The sequence below is a fragment of the Apteryx rowi genome, unplaced genomic scaffold (assembly GCF_003343035.1).
Source record: "Apteryx rowi isolate R43461 unplaced genomic scaffold, aptRow1 scaffold_72, whole genome shotgun sequence".
Taxonomy (NCBI): domain Eukaryota; kingdom Metazoa; phylum Chordata; class Aves; order Apterygiformes; family Apterygidae; genus Apteryx; species Apteryx rowi.
The window spans coordinates 289309-306068 of NW_020451005.1; the positions used below are offsets into that span (position 1 = coordinate 289309).

General features: G+C 36.6%; 1 protein-coding gene across 1 annotated transcript in view; it reads left to right on the forward strand.

Moving 5' to 3' along the window:
* Positions 1-16760, forward strand: part of LOC112976363 (lipopolysaccharide-responsive and beige-like anchor protein) — a gene marked incomplete at its 5' end in the record, with an annotated part of 360077 nt that overhangs the window by 287306 nt on the left and 56011 nt on the right. Inside the window, one exon of the mRNA XM_026087491.1 lies at positions 11886-12053. Within this exon, the coding sequence (XP_025943276.1) occupies positions 11886-12053 (168 nt within the window). The remainder of the gene's footprint in view (positions 1-11885; positions 12054-16760) is intronic.

Here is a 16760-nt window from a genome sequence, read left to right on the forward strand (position 1 = left end):
TTTATAAAGGCTTTAATATTTTATTGAAAAGAAATTATGGACATTGTTAAAATGTTTAAACTTCCTATGAAGAGAGAAAAGGATTCTAAAGCGTATTTTTACCAGTATTTTGTTCTGATGATACTACAAACTATGGGCTCACCAAAGAGGGGTTTGGATGAAGTAAATTATTTCTACTTTGAAGCTTTTATTTTCTCCTCCTTTCAAAATGAATGGGGAGGCCCTTGAATGAAAGCTGCTTTTCATTAGTGCCACCAAATACCTATTTGAAAGGAAGAGCTCTTTTAACACGTACAAACACTAGAGTAAAGGAAAGCTTCCTTTTTCTACCAGAAGACCATCAGCTAAACAGCTCCTAGCTTCTCTTTCCAGTCAGGTGGTTTCAAATCAGAGTTAATTACTCCAGTCATTTATTCTAATCATCCTCTTCGTATGGCCAGCAGTATTCTGTCATGGGGTGGCATCGTTTGAAGCCAGTTAGGTTTGAAAGCCACTGCAGGGTACTTGAGGCTCATTAGTGAGGCCTATCCATGCCTGGCTCTGGATATGCTCCCTGATTAACTCTCTGGTCTCCTCCACCACCCCCTCCCGTCCTSCCCTCCAATTAACTCTTGCCTTGCTGCTTGCCTTTTGCTTGCATAGCAAAAGGAGCATTAAGGGACGCCGCAACCAGGCTGCTTTGATTCAAAACAGGGCAGGCTTGCGTTTATGACTGAATATAAATTCTACTGTTCTCTTGAAATAGATTGCTTCCCATATGGGCAGAAACAGTGCTTTTCTTGCAAAGGGTTGGTGCCTACAGCAGAAATGCTCAGCAGCTCTCTCTGTAACATCAGGCTGCCATAGGTGTGCAAGCGTTCTTCCACAGTCAGCATGCAGCTGTGCGGTGTCCACAGCGAGGTCCGAGCTCCAGGCTACACCGTCGCCAAGGGTTTTCCTGCTGTCAGCAGAGAGGAGGAATGGCCCTGTCCCCTGCCAACTGAGTCCCCGGCCTGGCCTGTTTTTGTATAGTTCTGATTCAGGCCAGTTGCTAGTTTGAGGCATCTTTTTTTCCAAATGTTACAAAAACATTCTGTGCTATTTTACTTGGCTCCAAAAAGAAAGAAAGAAAGAAAGAAAAAAGTCTGTCCTCCAAAGTAAAGGGTAACTCCTCATATGAAAATACTGACATGTACCAGATTTCTTAAAAATAGTGTTAATTTCCTTCATGCTCTGCCTGCGAGGTTTACTTAGTTAAACTATAAAATGTTACAGAGATTGGACTAGGCATCCAGAATACTTGCAGCAGCTCTTCTGTTGTACATATATAATGGTGAGGAACTATGGGAACCTACAGCTTTCTGGAATAAGATCTCCCAGTTAATGATGGCTCTGAATGACACTGAACTTGAGACAAGGACTTGATGTTATCCTTATGCTTATCTTCCTCCAGACAGTAAAGCTTGCATGGCAGAAATGTGGGATTTTATTTATAAAATTTCATGTATTAGTGTTACCTTAAGTCAGAATAAGTAGTTTTTAGTACAATGGTAGTTGATTAAAACCTTGTGACTTTGTTGTTGCTACTTAAAACATTATGGGGTTTTAAAACTTGTTTATTTCTCCCTACAGGGAAGTAATGTCTTAGATCAGCTGCTTACTTGTTTGCCTGGTAAAGAAAAAAGGCTTGAAACATCTCTAGCAGTTCAGTCTCTGAACTGAATGATTAATAGGAGGGGGCTAAATACTGTTTTACTGCAATATATTTTTATTTTATTTTTAAAACTTGCTTTTTTAGCCATCTTCTGTGAAGAAAAAATTATATTGTTGGTAGAAGTGAAAATTCTAGATTCATTTAACATCTTACTCAGCTTATAACTTGAAAATTTTAATTTATTTAAAATAATGATAACTTTGACCATATACTTTTTCAATATATAACTTGTAAATTTTTATAATATTCATCTCCCGCTCCCTTCCTACTAACACCATTCATGGCAAAGTGTTATAAAGATTATGAAAAGTTTGCTCTCAACTGGCTACAGAATGTCTATTGCTCTTTGAGGTGTTTACACCTTGATTTCGTGAGTGTGCTCAATATTGCCAGTATATCACTTGTCTTTCTGTGTACAGCTGTCACAGTGAAAAACCTGAAAGTTTGAAGCAGTTTAAGTAAAGGAAGGGAATAAAATTCAGAAGAAATTGAACAAGCCACAGAAAAGCATTGTGAATAGAACTGGCTGAAACTCACCATGCAGTGCATGATGAAATTAGAACAAGAATGAGAGATTTGGCTTTTCCTAAGGATGGGAATTTTAAAAAGTGATTTACAACTATGATCCATTTTCAGTTTGATTCCTTTTGGGTGTCTAACCTGACTCCTAAGAACTCTTGGTTCTGTCACAAATTCCAGCACTAGCCAAGATACTCCTAGGGAGTCGAAGACAACCCAGGGGATCCACTGGGACACCACATGTCAAACTATCAAGAAACACTGGGGCAGGGTCCTCCTTAATGAGGAGACTGTGAAAGTGCTCATCCTAGGCTATCTGACATAAGGTGAGCTGCCCTTGAACACCAATTCGTCTGGATCCAGACTTGCTTAGCAAATGTGCCAAAACAAGATGTTCCATGAAAACCTGTTTGCGTTTGGGCAAACTTGCAAAAACCTTTTCATTTTTCAGATAGTATTTCATCTTCCACAAATCTGAATTTTCTCTTAAATACTGAATGTAGAAGCTCTGGTGTGAGGAGAGAGAGACAGAGAGATAGACAGAGACAGAGAAAAAAAGAGGAGCCAGCCCTACCAGGACTCCCTTCCCTTTTTATTTCTTGTGCTGAAAAAAAACATTTTCTAAAAGCAAACRGAAAAGCCTTAGAACTGTAGAATCTCATGCTGATAGTGTCTTTGACTCATGTGTTCTCTCTTTTTCTGTCACTGTTAAATAATGATTCTCTCTCCTGTGTTGTTCAAGTTAAATGCCAACTTTAGGGAGCCTGGTGACTTTGCCAAACATACTTTGTATTGTTGTCGTCCTAAGCAACTGCACAAAATGTCTTCATAAAAGATCAGGACTTGTCTGTTCATAATGATTGCAAGGTAACAAATCCCGTGCTTATCTATGCATGTTAGCCCCTGAATGCATTACACAGTTGTGCTACGTGATGATATAGTGCTATTTCCTATTTTTCCTGTAACAATTTGATTTATTCAGATGCAGTACCCTAATTGCCTTTGTAAATCTTATGTTCTGTTCTCCAAAAGCTCTTGAACACTTCCTATTTTGTGAATTAGCAGACAAGTCAAATGACAAGACTGAATTGACTTGTCTGCCAGGCTTGCATCTAACCTGTGTTTTAAATTTTAAATTCTTTGACCTTTTGTCATACTGATTCTTAAACAAGTTTTTCTAGAATATTTTTTCCCGGAACTGGCTTCAAAGACAAGTTAGATTAGTCTCTACAACTATTCTGTTTGCTTGTGCTCTTTGCAGTGATTTGAAGACCATGTGTTTGCAACCATTTCTGTCTCTCCTTATATGTGTACTGATAGCTGTTGATCATCACATTTCACATGAATTGCATATACAACTGACTCATCAAAGCACACTATAAATGTTGCAAGCTGTTGAAATAGAGTACAAAAATAAAGGAACAGTTGACTTTGGAATAGCAGACTAAATCAGAAGGGTGAAATGTAGGAGGAGGTTTAGCTGTAAAATATATGTATAAAAAAATCACCAGTTTCTTCCTGTATGAAGTATACTGTGCTGTTGTTAATCAGACAGTATGAGTAGGCTTAAACTTTAATTTGAGGATTAAATGAGATCGAAACCTGCAGTAGTCATCCTAATACTTTACATGACAGCTCTTCCCAGTGTTGTTCTGTTTGTGTTCATGTAAACTTCTTTTGTGTTTTGATCATGCAAGTTTAGTTCTTGTTTAAGACATTTTCCCCTTCTAAAAAACTTCATGACCTTCACCACATTCACTAAGTTTCATCATGTATTATATTAAAATTATGCTAGCAGTGTATGTGTTTAGTGGTATGTAAGCTAAAACCCAAACACTGAGTACATTGGCTTTGGCTATAGCAGTTTTCTGAATTTCTGTTCAGCCTGTTTCAGTTCAAAGTTTCAGTAAAATAGCAAGCTGAGATGTGTTCAGCCTCAAAGGCAAGCAAATTTTATATGGTTTACAGTTTTGTAGCGTGCGTTTTGCAAGTCTCTTGTAACAAGAAAGAATCTGTAGCGTTAAAGGGTGAATCACTGTTTGCCGTGACAAATGCTCTGTCAGAAGTGCGTAGTACCCTGACCTTCCAGTTTGTCTTTGGCTAATACTTGGCATTTGGCAGCAACTGTGTTCATGTTGACAAGGCACGACTCAATGCCACGCAGAAGCCGGTTAGGTGTATGCAAGTTAGCTGAAGTGTTAGAAACAGTATACCTGCGTTAACCTTCTGAGAAAAGAGGTATGTTAGCTTGGCATGCTACGCTAGCACCGATGGGCGGCTTCCCTACCGACTCCATCAGCTCTGTTGGTGCACAACACTGTGTTGTGAAATATAGTCGTATCTTGTGGGATTTTGTTGTTTGTTTTCTTAATACAAAACTTCATTTAAGCTAATTTGACTGAGCCAACTGTCAGCTGTGTGGTTAACAGTCTGTGCTTCCATGGGTAATAGGTTCCAGATCCAGTCTGTCAGTCTTCAAGCAAACAAGTGCTGGAGGACCTGGGAGAGGAATTGCTGGATTTTGGGGAGGAGGGAGCTTCCCGCCTCATTTTGGTGCTGCTTGGGGAAGAGGGAGGCTTAAAGGGACTTTCATCGAGACTGATATTCTTGGTCTTGGGAGATGTTGCTGACTCTTCTGATGGCAGAATCCTCTGACAATGTAGCAGACTTTTAAACATGGACAAAAATTAGGAGGGAGGAGAGGGAAGGGTGGAGAAATCAACAGCATTTCATGGTGTTACAGATATGTGCTTTTAACCATATTTGTAGTAAGAAATGGTTATGGTCTAACCAGTCATGGTTAGATTTTCTGAATGTCTCAGGGGAGGGAGAAATGCAAGCCACATACATCAGTATTATCATATTTATGAATAATGATAGCCTTTTGTATGACTCCACACCTGTAATTAATTATGGCTTTTACATATTATTTTTCATGTAGGGGAATGTAATAAAGCCACGCTGGTCAGATTTTGTTCTTTTCACAATTCTTCTGTATCTTTTCTATCTCTGTCTAAGAAGAAATCAAACAATCCGAAAGGGACCATTCTTAGTATTTCTTTGAAAAGCTTCTGTTATTTTGTGGAGCCAGTTGGCTGAGACAGGTTCTGCCCACTCTTTTTCAATGTATTATTGTCAAAACTATGCCTGTGGCTATGTGAACAAGTGAGGAAAGCTAGCATGAATTTATAGTTCTTCATCTGTTCTGAGTACCTGTGTGCGCACTCAGTGAAAAGGATACACCAATTACATTTTCTGTGGGCAAATTATCCCTTATTCAGCACAGAGATAGTATAACTACACTGCTTTTAGCACCCATTTTGGCATTCTTAAACCTATTTGCAGTTTCTTTACACTATACTGCCATCTTTGGAATTTTGTGTTTTTAAGTCTGGCTCTCCAGATGTTCTAATAGCTATAATGCTTTGGGTCTTCTTATGACATTGTAACAAAACTTAGGAGATCCTGCAGCCCAGGATGCTTAACTTCACCCATGTAAGCTGTTTTATTGTGAATGAAGTGAAATTGCTCACATGAGTAAGTTTAAGCATCTGCTGGCACCAGAACTTAGATGTCTAAACTTGGCAACTTAACAATAAAAATGTAGCATTTGGTGTGTTTACCTATATACGCTTCATAATAAATGGTAGCAATTTTGCCTTAAAATATTGCTTTCAAATTTCCAGATTACCATGGATATACTTAGCATATTGCATATAATGAAAAATAATTTTTAAGGATGATCTCTGCCCTTTACGGAGAGTGTGGATGTGAATGCTTGAGGGCAAGTTTTCATGTTTACCTAAATCTTATGTTCTTGGCTTCTAATGGTAAACACTTCAGTTGAGATTAAAGCTGAATTTCAAAGGAAATGTAGCCTTCATTTTATAAAATATGTAGCAGCTGATTCGTCCATTTAAAACTACAAAATAACAACTGTAGACTGAGTATAGACCTTGGCAAAAGATGCACAAGTGCTGGAGATTTTTAGCTAAACACTATCCTAACTTTTGTTTTGGTAATAATTCCATAAATTCAGATAGGATCTTGAGTCATTAGATTGCCACTTTTTTTTTTGTTTAAGTGATGCTTATGCAGAATTTACCTTGCCACAAAATTTTGTTTCATTTTATTTCAGTTTCTCTTTTGTCATTACTTAGTGCTTTATTGATAATAAAGAGAAGTAGAGGAAGTGGAGGAAGGGAAGTTTATCTTCCAGGGGTCTCCTAAGTGTGAGTTTCTCCTATAGCTATTGATCTCCTTTGCTCTGTAAGATCAGTCTTCTTGCATAAAGCATCTGAGTTAACTCTTTCTATTAAGATTGTATTTTCCAGAGTTCTTTTTCTGTTTTATCAGACTGTTGGTAACAAAATAGAAAAATAAAGTAAAATGCTAACTTTAGCATAATAGCAATGAAGAATACACTGGCAGTATGCTTCTGGGCAGCATTTTAGAATAAAAGAAAAAAGAAATAATCCATGTAACTTAAGCTGTAAAATAATTGCTCACTGTCTGAGGTATTTCAGGTTAACACAAATTGCAAAATGCAATAAATAAAACTATATGTATTTTTTGTAACTCTCAGCTTGGAACTGTTATTTACAGCAAGTTAGAAATCAATTGTAAAAAAAAAAGTATGTAAATGTAAAAAGTTTTGATGTCTGTTTCATTCTTTCAAAATTTATATTACCTCATAAAAAATGCTGTTTTCTCTTTAGTATGTCAGCTGTCCTCCTCTTCGTCCTGATATCTTCAAGGCAAGCTTGAGCTCAATATATTTCTAATAGTATTCTATACGTTTTTCAGATGCCTCCCCATGTGGTAAGGTAGTGTTTCAGACAAAAGTGTATTTGATGATTTACTTTTAAATACTATCAGGTACTGAGAAACCTCAAAAGATAAAGCCAGCACTTCAAGAGTTAATATGTTATTAGGAGGACAGGAAATCTGGCAACTATTGCAGAAACTAGACCTAATGGTGCACACAAACAATTTGTCAGTCTTTGTAAATGTGAATAGCTTTCTGCAAAGTGGCTGCTCTTGCTTTGTTTGAACAGCCTAAACTTTTCCTCTTTGGACTTTAAATCTTAGAAGTGAAATGTGATCCACATATTGAATCAAAATCATTTAATTCAAAGCATATTTTGATTGGAACAAAGTTGACATGGAAAGAAACTGTAGAATAAAAAAAAAAAGTTGAAAGGACCTTCTATCATATATTTAGCAGGAAAATTTGAAACAGTTCTAATTAGGCTGAAAAAAGCAGCCTTCTTCATTGTAGCTTACAGAGGTCATATATCAATGTTAAGGCAGCATTACCAGCTAGTGTCTAAAAGCCTGCACATGCAAACATTACTCCAGTTGTTTGTGGGGGTTTGTAACGGGTGGGCATGCGCATGCTTACAACCCAGAGTACACCCTTAATGAGTTTAAACTACTTACCTGGTTCCTCAGTTATGTGAGTGCTTTGTAGTGCTCCACAAGAGTGCCTTTTTCACATGAAAACTGTGTTGATGATTAAAATGTGTGAAATCCAAAATCCTGCTTTTCTGTTCATACATTAGTATTTTTCAAATGGAAAGTTAAAAAAAAAAAAAAGCCTCAATTATTTTGAGTGATTCAAAGGGAATTCCTTACTTCAAAGTGGAATTAAAATGTTCAGTCCCTTGGAGAATATAGACAGTTATTTGTACTTGAGATTTGTAATTTCTTACTTGACAATGTAGTATATTCCTGGATTTTTTTCTTTTTTTAATTGCATGAATAGGAAAGATTTGTTATGCATGAGAAAGAGTTTTGTTGTCTCATCAAAAGTTTCTCCTTTAATTTTAGCTATATAAAACACATTTTGTAGAGGCTGGACTTGTATTCTATCTTTCAAAATAAGAATTACGTGCATGCTTTATGCCATGCTTGGGGATTATTTTGCTTTAATCAGCATAGGAGTAAGGCAAGCAAGTCTGTGGCTTTGTATTTCTGAATAGCTTCATTATGAATAAATATCTAAACTGGTGAAAAGAAACACACAATATCTTTACCTGATTTCAGCATGGGGACATCCTAATCTCTAGCACATTATATATTTATTTTTAATAGACATCATTTCATATACTATAATCCATTAAATAATCTAAACCAGAAAAAGAAGTAGAGGGCAAAACCCCATGGTAGTTACTTTAGAGATACTTGCCATGTTACTCAGAATCTTGCTTCCAAGGGTATAGGATAAGGATCGTTTGGGAAGTGTATCATAGTGAATGACAAGAGTGTTTATAGAAAAAAAGGAAAAATCTTTCCTAACCTGGCTGGTTTTATATTTTTGTCATTCTGACCATGCTTTACCAAATCATTTGTGTTTTAGACTGATGGTCTTCACTTTCTAGCAGAAAATTATTCTCTATTCCTTCCTTTTGGAAAACATTAAATGAAAAGATGGGCATTAAATAATAAATTTCAGAATTATTCTTGAAGAAGTAGTTTTAATTGCATTTGCTTTAATGACATCACAGTGTACATTTGAGAAATATTTATGAATAAACTAAAATGTCCTTGCAAGAGCAAAGCTCCAATTTGTTGATGTTTCTGCAGCATTTCTACCTTGGGAATGGCGAAATGAAAGTTACTAATAGGTGTTTGTGTTTGACATCTGTATACTGTACTTTTTAGCATATCTCAAGTGCTTTAGTCTCTGCCTAATAGATCTCATTAAAGAAACAGATATCAGCCCCAGGATGGTTTGTCAAAGTTAATATGAGTCCCTGTGGACGGGACTGACAGTTTGTGTGTGGCTTCACATGACAGTCTTTTCAGGGTCTTATTTGATCCTTAACAATTGGGCATTAGTCCCTGATTTATTTTACAATAACTCAATAGGATTCAATATTACTGTATTATGCTGGACATTTTAGTGGATTTTTGTGTTTTACTCGTTTTGCTCCGAGCACGCAGTGGGTGTAAATGATACAGGCAGCCTGCTAGGGGAGTGCTAATGGCTGATTGGGTAGTTTTAAGAGCGGCATGGGAAGCCAGTTAGTATCCCATAGCTGCGTGCCATATTTAACGTGAGTCTTAATGAGCACTGTCTGCCCTAGATGTTTAAGTAATCCTAAATGTTTAGCGTTCTATACCCTTGGTTTAGTTTTGCAATAGGCAAATGCTGGCAGTAATAATTAAAAAAAAAAAATCCCTTTCTAAAAGAGGAGAACTTGCTAGGACTGTAATAGATTTGTCTTGTGGCGTTTATGCGAATTGGAACCTTTTTCATTTTTCAGATTTTTTTGTGGTGCCCATCTTAAATAGTATGTATCCGTGTGGATCTACGGTGTGTATGACACCTACTAGTACATTGCACTGTTTGCCTTGAAAAATTAGCTTATTTTTTAATCATTGTACAGCCCATTAATTATTGATCCTCTATCAATGGAGTCATAGCATAAACACCTCCCTCCAAGGAAGAACTTAACTGTGAACCTGCAATGACAGGCAAGCTTGCTTATTATTTGAATTTGTGTATGCAATGTTTGGCCTGTCCTTCAGGTCCTGAGTATTATTGTTGACCATAGGCATTTTTCATTTAGCCCTCATATTTGTGATTTGGCAAAATAGAGAGATAGTTTAAAATTGCTTACTGTATGAAAAAAATCTACTCCTGAATTCATACAAACTGCAAGCGTAAATTAATTTTGAACTTGAAGAAGGGAAGTAAATTGGCTACCAACCACTCCATGAACAGGCAGAAAGTGTGTGTTCTGGTTTTGCTTTTTTAAGATAGTCAGGTTGATTTAACTGTTAATCTGAGGAGACTGCAGAGTGATATTCCTTTAGTTATTCATGTCCAGGTGTTTTCTAAGTGTAATATGACCATTACAGATCTAGTTTTTGAAAACAAAGCAAAATATCAAAGATGTCTGCACATACTAAATGTATATTAAAAATCTCACAAGTCCTTAACACTATTTTTTCCTGAGAGAAATAGTGTAATGATAATAGTAAGTATGTTCTAGGGTTAAAATGTTTTAGCAGGATAGCAAGAAAATTAATCCCTATCATTGTCATTTGCTGAGCCCTGCAGAATTTTATGGCTGCAAATTGTAGTGTTATGGACACTCATGAGACTCCTGACTGTTTTTATCTTATTAAACAATTTTAAAATCATTAATTTTTAATTGGCCTGCTTGTGGTTTTTTGTAGCTTTAATTGTGTGTCTCTGTCTGTTTTTTTTAATTTAAAAAAAGAAAGAAAATAAAACAAGTAAAAAAAATTCTGTCTAAGCACATATGTCATAAGATAGTTCCATTTGATCATCCAAAGAGATAGTATACTGTGTGATAATTCAATTTAAAGAATGCTTTCAGCAATTCGGTAGCTGGGAATCCTAATAAAAATAATAATAAAAAAAGAGTGGTATGAAGTAGAAGATATGTACAGGTCTTTTCTTGATTGAAAGTTCTAATTAAGTGAATCGAGGAAAATTAACTGAAATTAGCTGTCAGAAAGTCACATTTAAATGAGTGATGATCTGGTTTGGCAGTAAACATTTAAATGATATAAATTGCCATTTAAGTGTATGGTTTAATGTTTGTCATGCATTAATATGACATGAGACTGCAGTGACAATCAAGCAGCTTGCTCTAATTTGAACATATTTAGGGCTTTTGTGTGGAGTGCACCACACAAATTAAGACAATTGCTGTTTTTATGTGTCAATTTAAATGTTGTTTCCAGGCATTGGTTAATGAAACAAACCCATCATTTTTGTGTGCAAATTGCAGAGTGCTTTCCTTGGTGTTCAGATTAATTTAACTTCATCTGCTCAAAATGAGGAATTTCCTTTACAAGGAGAATGCTATTAGTTTCTTTACATGAAGCGAATATCAGACTTTGTTACATTGTCCCATCTTCTTATTAAAATAGGAAATATATTGAATTGTCTGTATAAAAGAGAGGAAGCAAATCCTGCTAGTGATTTAATCTAGACAAATTAACTCTTTAGATTAAAATGATTTTTAAGTTATCTTTGAATGTATTTGTGATATATCTAATACCATTATGGAGAGTTTCATTATTGTTTGGTACTTTTGTCTTGGGAATTGGATTGTAATTAGATAATGTGATCAGAAAAATGGTTTAATCATTCAGCATAGTACTGTTTCTGTAAAGGTCTATATACCAGGTATATACAAGAAATGCGTAAAAGAAACAGCAAGTTGGTATTCCTGCATGTAGAGCATTTTCCATTGCAGCCATTCGAATACCCCTAGTTAGTTCAGTTCCCCCAAATCCACCAACCTTCTGTCTGTCTGCCACAAAGACGTTGCCTTGCATGCCATTCACTGGGCAAATCACACATAGCAAAACACAATTTCATCTTGAGAGTGCGTAAAAACGTAGCTTGGCTGTCCATAAATGTATAAATGCTTTCCACATATTGCTTGTTTCTTATTCCCACTATTATGGGTAAGAAGGCAAGGGGTTTACGGTTGGTGGGAAGCAGGGCAGGGTTAGACATGAGACCCTGGCATCCATCACGGGGGCCACCTGTTCTTTTTATGGTACAATTTCTAAAATACTGTTACCAGTTTAGTAGTGGGACTTGTTAGGATAATTCTGTACGCTCTTCAGAATATACTTCTACTACTTAGAAATGAAGGCTCTATTTTTCCCTTTTTTACAGGCATTAGAAAGTGAGTTTGTTTCCTGCCAGCTTCACCAATGGATTGATCTGATTTTTGGCTACAAACAGCAAGGACCAGAGGCTGTTAGATCCCTGAATGTATTCTACTATTTGACTTATGAAGGAGCTGTAAATTTAAGTTCAATAACAGATCCTGTACTAAGAGAGGTAAGTTTGCACTTTAAATATTGTTGACCAATGTGCTGTAGAAAATGTAAAGATTCCATATTGTTTAAGGCAACCAGTGAATGTTCAAATCTTTGCTTTCTTTTGTGGTTTGGCTAAAGGCCAGTCAAATGCAAGGTGCCTGAAGCTTAGGAAACCACCCATTACAGACACAAAAAAATTGGAGAACAACCATGCAAGTTGTTCTTAAACTTTGTGCACCAAGGTTCAACACAAACTGGATGCTATTATAGAAATAAATCTTCAAGGATTGCTTCTTTTGCTGAGGGCAGTCATTTTGCTCACTAATTAATACTGGATCTTAATGGAAAAGGAAGGTGAGCAACCTTGATTTGACTTGCACTTTTGGTTTAACTTTTACAGTATTAACATAGTCTTTTAATGTCATCCTGCATAGGTAGTACACATCAAACACTCTGTACTTTTGTAGTTTGCAATATTTTTGTTTGGCTTGTAGGATATCAGAGTAATACTAACGTGCCCTGTATTTTCATATGCAAAAGTAAATGTTAAATCATTGGGAAGATCAGTAGTCTTTTACTCAGGCTCAGCACCATTCAGAAAAATCTATTTTCTAGAATATCCCTCAGGATATTTGTGAGCTTAAAGACTCCCCTGCCCTAAAAGGCTGTATTACAGAAAAAAAAAAAGGGGGGGGTGGTTGTTAAAGGTGTTTTTTGGTGGGTGTTACTTCCTCTGTTCAGAGCAATTCACTGGAACCAATTATAACTGTAAGTATATTAATTATAGAACAAATGTAACTGATACTTTGTCATCAAATATTCTGAGTCACTGAGAACAAAGTAACATGAATGCTTTAGGTAATTGTATTTAAAAGCATGGCTAGATGTATACCAGCAGGAAATATGCTTGTGAAATGAATGAAATCAAGAAGGATGACCTTTCTCTTTACAGACATTAGTAGATTTGTACACACTGGCCATCTGATTGTTGGGGCACCTTGACGGCCTCTGTAGCTTGGGTCACATCATAGCAACAGTGTGGGCTGTACCTGGTGTGTGGGTGCAGCGTAGAGGTTTGGGGCATGCCAGGCACGTGGAGGTGCACAATGGCTGGGTTTACTAACGAGAGTGGTGGCTGGATGCCATAGTCCTTTTGGTTGCAGTCAACCTGCAGATTTCATGTTGGTCCACTAAAGCTAAAATAAAAATGAGCTAAAATAGACATGTTGTGTAGAATTACTTTTAATTGGAGCTAAGAGGAGAGATACTGGAATGCTTGGCTTGTAAGAAAAATTGTCATCACCTGGATTTGAAACGGTTATTGGCCAAGGGTAACGGACATTACTGGTTACTCTGTCATTTTTTCATTTCTTTGATAATGTTTGTCCACTGTATGCTGACAAGGAAACACCCCTTATAATTAATTAATATAATCAATATATTTATTATATAAATTAATAATTAATTTGTATAATTCATTTTGGTTCAGTCTTCAGTGTTAATTTCAACATACTCTTAATGTGAAATACAGCTTTGACTGTATGTCTTTAGACACCCTTTTCTATTAAGATTTTTTTTCATTTGTGAGTCACCTAGCATAATATAAATGTTACTTTTTACCAAGGTATTGCTTTTTAAAAATCCACTCCTCCCATAAAACACTGACTTCCCAAATGGTTAATGTATATTGGTAGAGAAAGCATAGAAATAGTCTCTCTGTAAAAGGATGTTGAATGATGAAACTAAGAATTGAAATAATACTAACCAAAATAACAGCCACCACACATAACATTTTTATGTAGTTTTTAATTTTTCAAGAACAGCTGTATTATCAGTATAACTGTGACCTGTTTTACTTATGTCATAGCCTGAAAAAAGGTAATATAAGACCAAGGAAGTTAAAAACCGATCTGGAAGTGTGGGTTGTTTAAAGAGAGGCATTCACTTTGCACTTCCTTATATATTTTAATATATTTTGTTACCAAACCTTTTGAGTTTGTCATGTTTTATTGTGCTTTACTATAATGTTTCTTATTTTTGGATTGTTCTATACATTCTGAGCTGAGTGGCATAAAAAATGAAAATGGAAGAGAGAGAAAAGCAGTGCCATTGAGTTCCTGAATAAGGAGTAGCTTATCAGCAGAAGAGTTTTGAAACACTTCTGATGTCAAGAATTGTCAAATGCAGCCAGCAGAATGAATGTTTTCTGTAGTATTTTTTGCTGTGTTGAGGATTAGTCCAATGGAATATTTTTATTTAGTATTTTTTAGTCTTATTTTTAAGCAGGTCAAAGAGGATATTCTGACAGTAAAAAGATTTCTGTTGAGCAAGGTATCCCTTCCTATTTATATTTATTTTGTAATGACATATTTTTGTATTATGTACATGTGTATTTGTAGTTTTAAATGTTACACATGATCAGCTCCAATATGTTATTGATAAAAGTGCAAAGAGATTTAATGAGTGTCATCACCAATGGTGAGTTATTCTGGTTTTACTCATGAGTAAAGATGAAAGTAATAAAAAATCTGGTTGTGTGTATATCTATGTGCTAAATGAATTTATCATGCACTTTTGACAGCCTCACCTTCTTCTTGCTTACTAATTCATCTCCCTGAGGACCTACACTAGCATTCTGTACTGCTGAGCAGCTTCAATCAGCATTTATTTTTCTCCTTAAGTCAGCTTGCCAGAAAATATTTCTCCTTTTCTCTCCCAAAGTCCTGGTTAGAGGCCAAATGAGTTTCTGATCTGGGCAATTAATAGTATTTTTAGACAGGCGTGACACCACAGATTTAATATCTGTTTATTACGGAAGAATTAAATTGGGAATTTTATTCTAGATTTCTGGGTTTTGAGAAGGATGCTTTCACCTTTCTTTCTTCCTCTCAGTAGGGTTCAAGGTTCGGGGATTTAAATCCTGTCAGTTGTAGTAGAAAATACAGTTTTATTTGCAAACCTAAGACAATCGGAAGCTTCTGTATACTCTGAGTTGCAAGTTACTAAGGCTTATGCATCATATGGAAATAATAGCATGTGTTTAAGCCATGGCAATTTCTGCGTGGAGCTGGTCTGAGAGAATATGCACTGCTAAGCCTGGGCCACGTCAGTCCTGAGAAGCCCATGATGCACGTGTTTCTGAAGTATCTTCACAGAGACAGCGTATAGATGTTGGTGACCTAAGTCACCAGCCTAAGGAGAGGCCACACACAGAACAAGGGTGGAAGGAACTGAGGAGCAGAGGAGTTTAGGTTAATGTAGAATTTCCTTAGGTCTCCTAAATGGCTCCAACTGGCACCTTTATTTTTATAGGCAGTCAGGTTATATATATTACAAGAAGGAAACACTCGTCTAGGAAGGAAAACTACTTGATTAAAACCATATTCTAACTTTCTTTTTTTTTAACTGAAAATGTAGAAGTTTTACATCCTTTCATACTGCTGTGAACAATTTTTTCCTGCCATTCTTTCTGCCTATGGGAATAAAGGAAGTAAAGTATTTTGAAAGGATCTGACTGCTATAATAGAAAATTTTAAACTAAAATGCAAACCATGGGCCACATGCTACCTTTTGGCAGATAAACCCTGGGGAGTGCAAAGCTTGCATAATTCAAAGGCAAATCTCAGGGGGAGGGGAGCAGATCAAGAGAGGAGGGTTTGAGCTGGAGCTGGGGGGGAAGGGAGCCACAACCAGGGGAAGCGAGGCGAGAGACCCAGTCCATCCGCTGGCATACCTGCGCACATTGCATCCCTGCAGAAACCGTTCCTTCATCCTCTTCTTTTTTCTTCTAGCTACTTTAGCAGTGTTGTTGTTGGCTCTGATCTTAGTGCTTGTGTATCTTGCTGAAGGAGGTTACAACTGCAGAGGGAAGTTACTGTTCAGTTGAGAAGCAGTAAATATCCCTTCTCTTTCCTACGGAGAGTGTGGATTGTGCCAGGAGAGGTATGCTGTATAGCTGCCTGCTGTTGACTCCACCTTGAGCAGCACGTTTTGAGCTATGGAAGTCCTGCACCCAGCATCTGCCCTGGGCAGGCTTCCTTGCTGCCCCCGTGGGAGAGGCAAGTAGTCGCAGTTGTGCCAATAAACACCCGCCAGCCCCTCTGGACGGGATTCATGGCACTTTCTTCTTGCTTGTCACAAATTCTGCTCTCTTTTGAAAAGAAAAAAATTAGGATTAGTTCTAAGCCATTCAGACAAGCAACTGATTAAGAGGTGAAGCATGATCTGCAGAAAATAATTTGGATCTTGGGCTGATTTTTGGATATTGCATTACTGCAATAATTACTTCTTGGTCAGAAGAATAGAAATTGCTATTGTCTCTGACATAATCTAACAAAGGACGATCATGAATCTAGGCAACACTCACAGTTATTAATTAAAAGCCCATTACCCTGCTGATATCTCTATGTGGCTAGAATAAACCCTGGACACGCCTAAACTGCAGGAAAGAGAATGAAGTTAATAGCGTGAAGGCAAAATATTACTTAGAGAACAAGTCATCAGTTTGCTACAGGAATCCCTGAGCCTCAGGAAATATACTAGATTTTCTACCATATTTTTCAAAAAACACCTGAGCATATTCTTTAAATATTTTTTTTAAATATTATATGCCATGACCAGTGTAGTCAATAATTAAGGGAGAGTGATGATTTGAAAATTAGCGACAGAGGTTTGCAAAAAAATGATAAAGCGCCCCATCCCCACATAGTTTCATTGAGAAGTGATT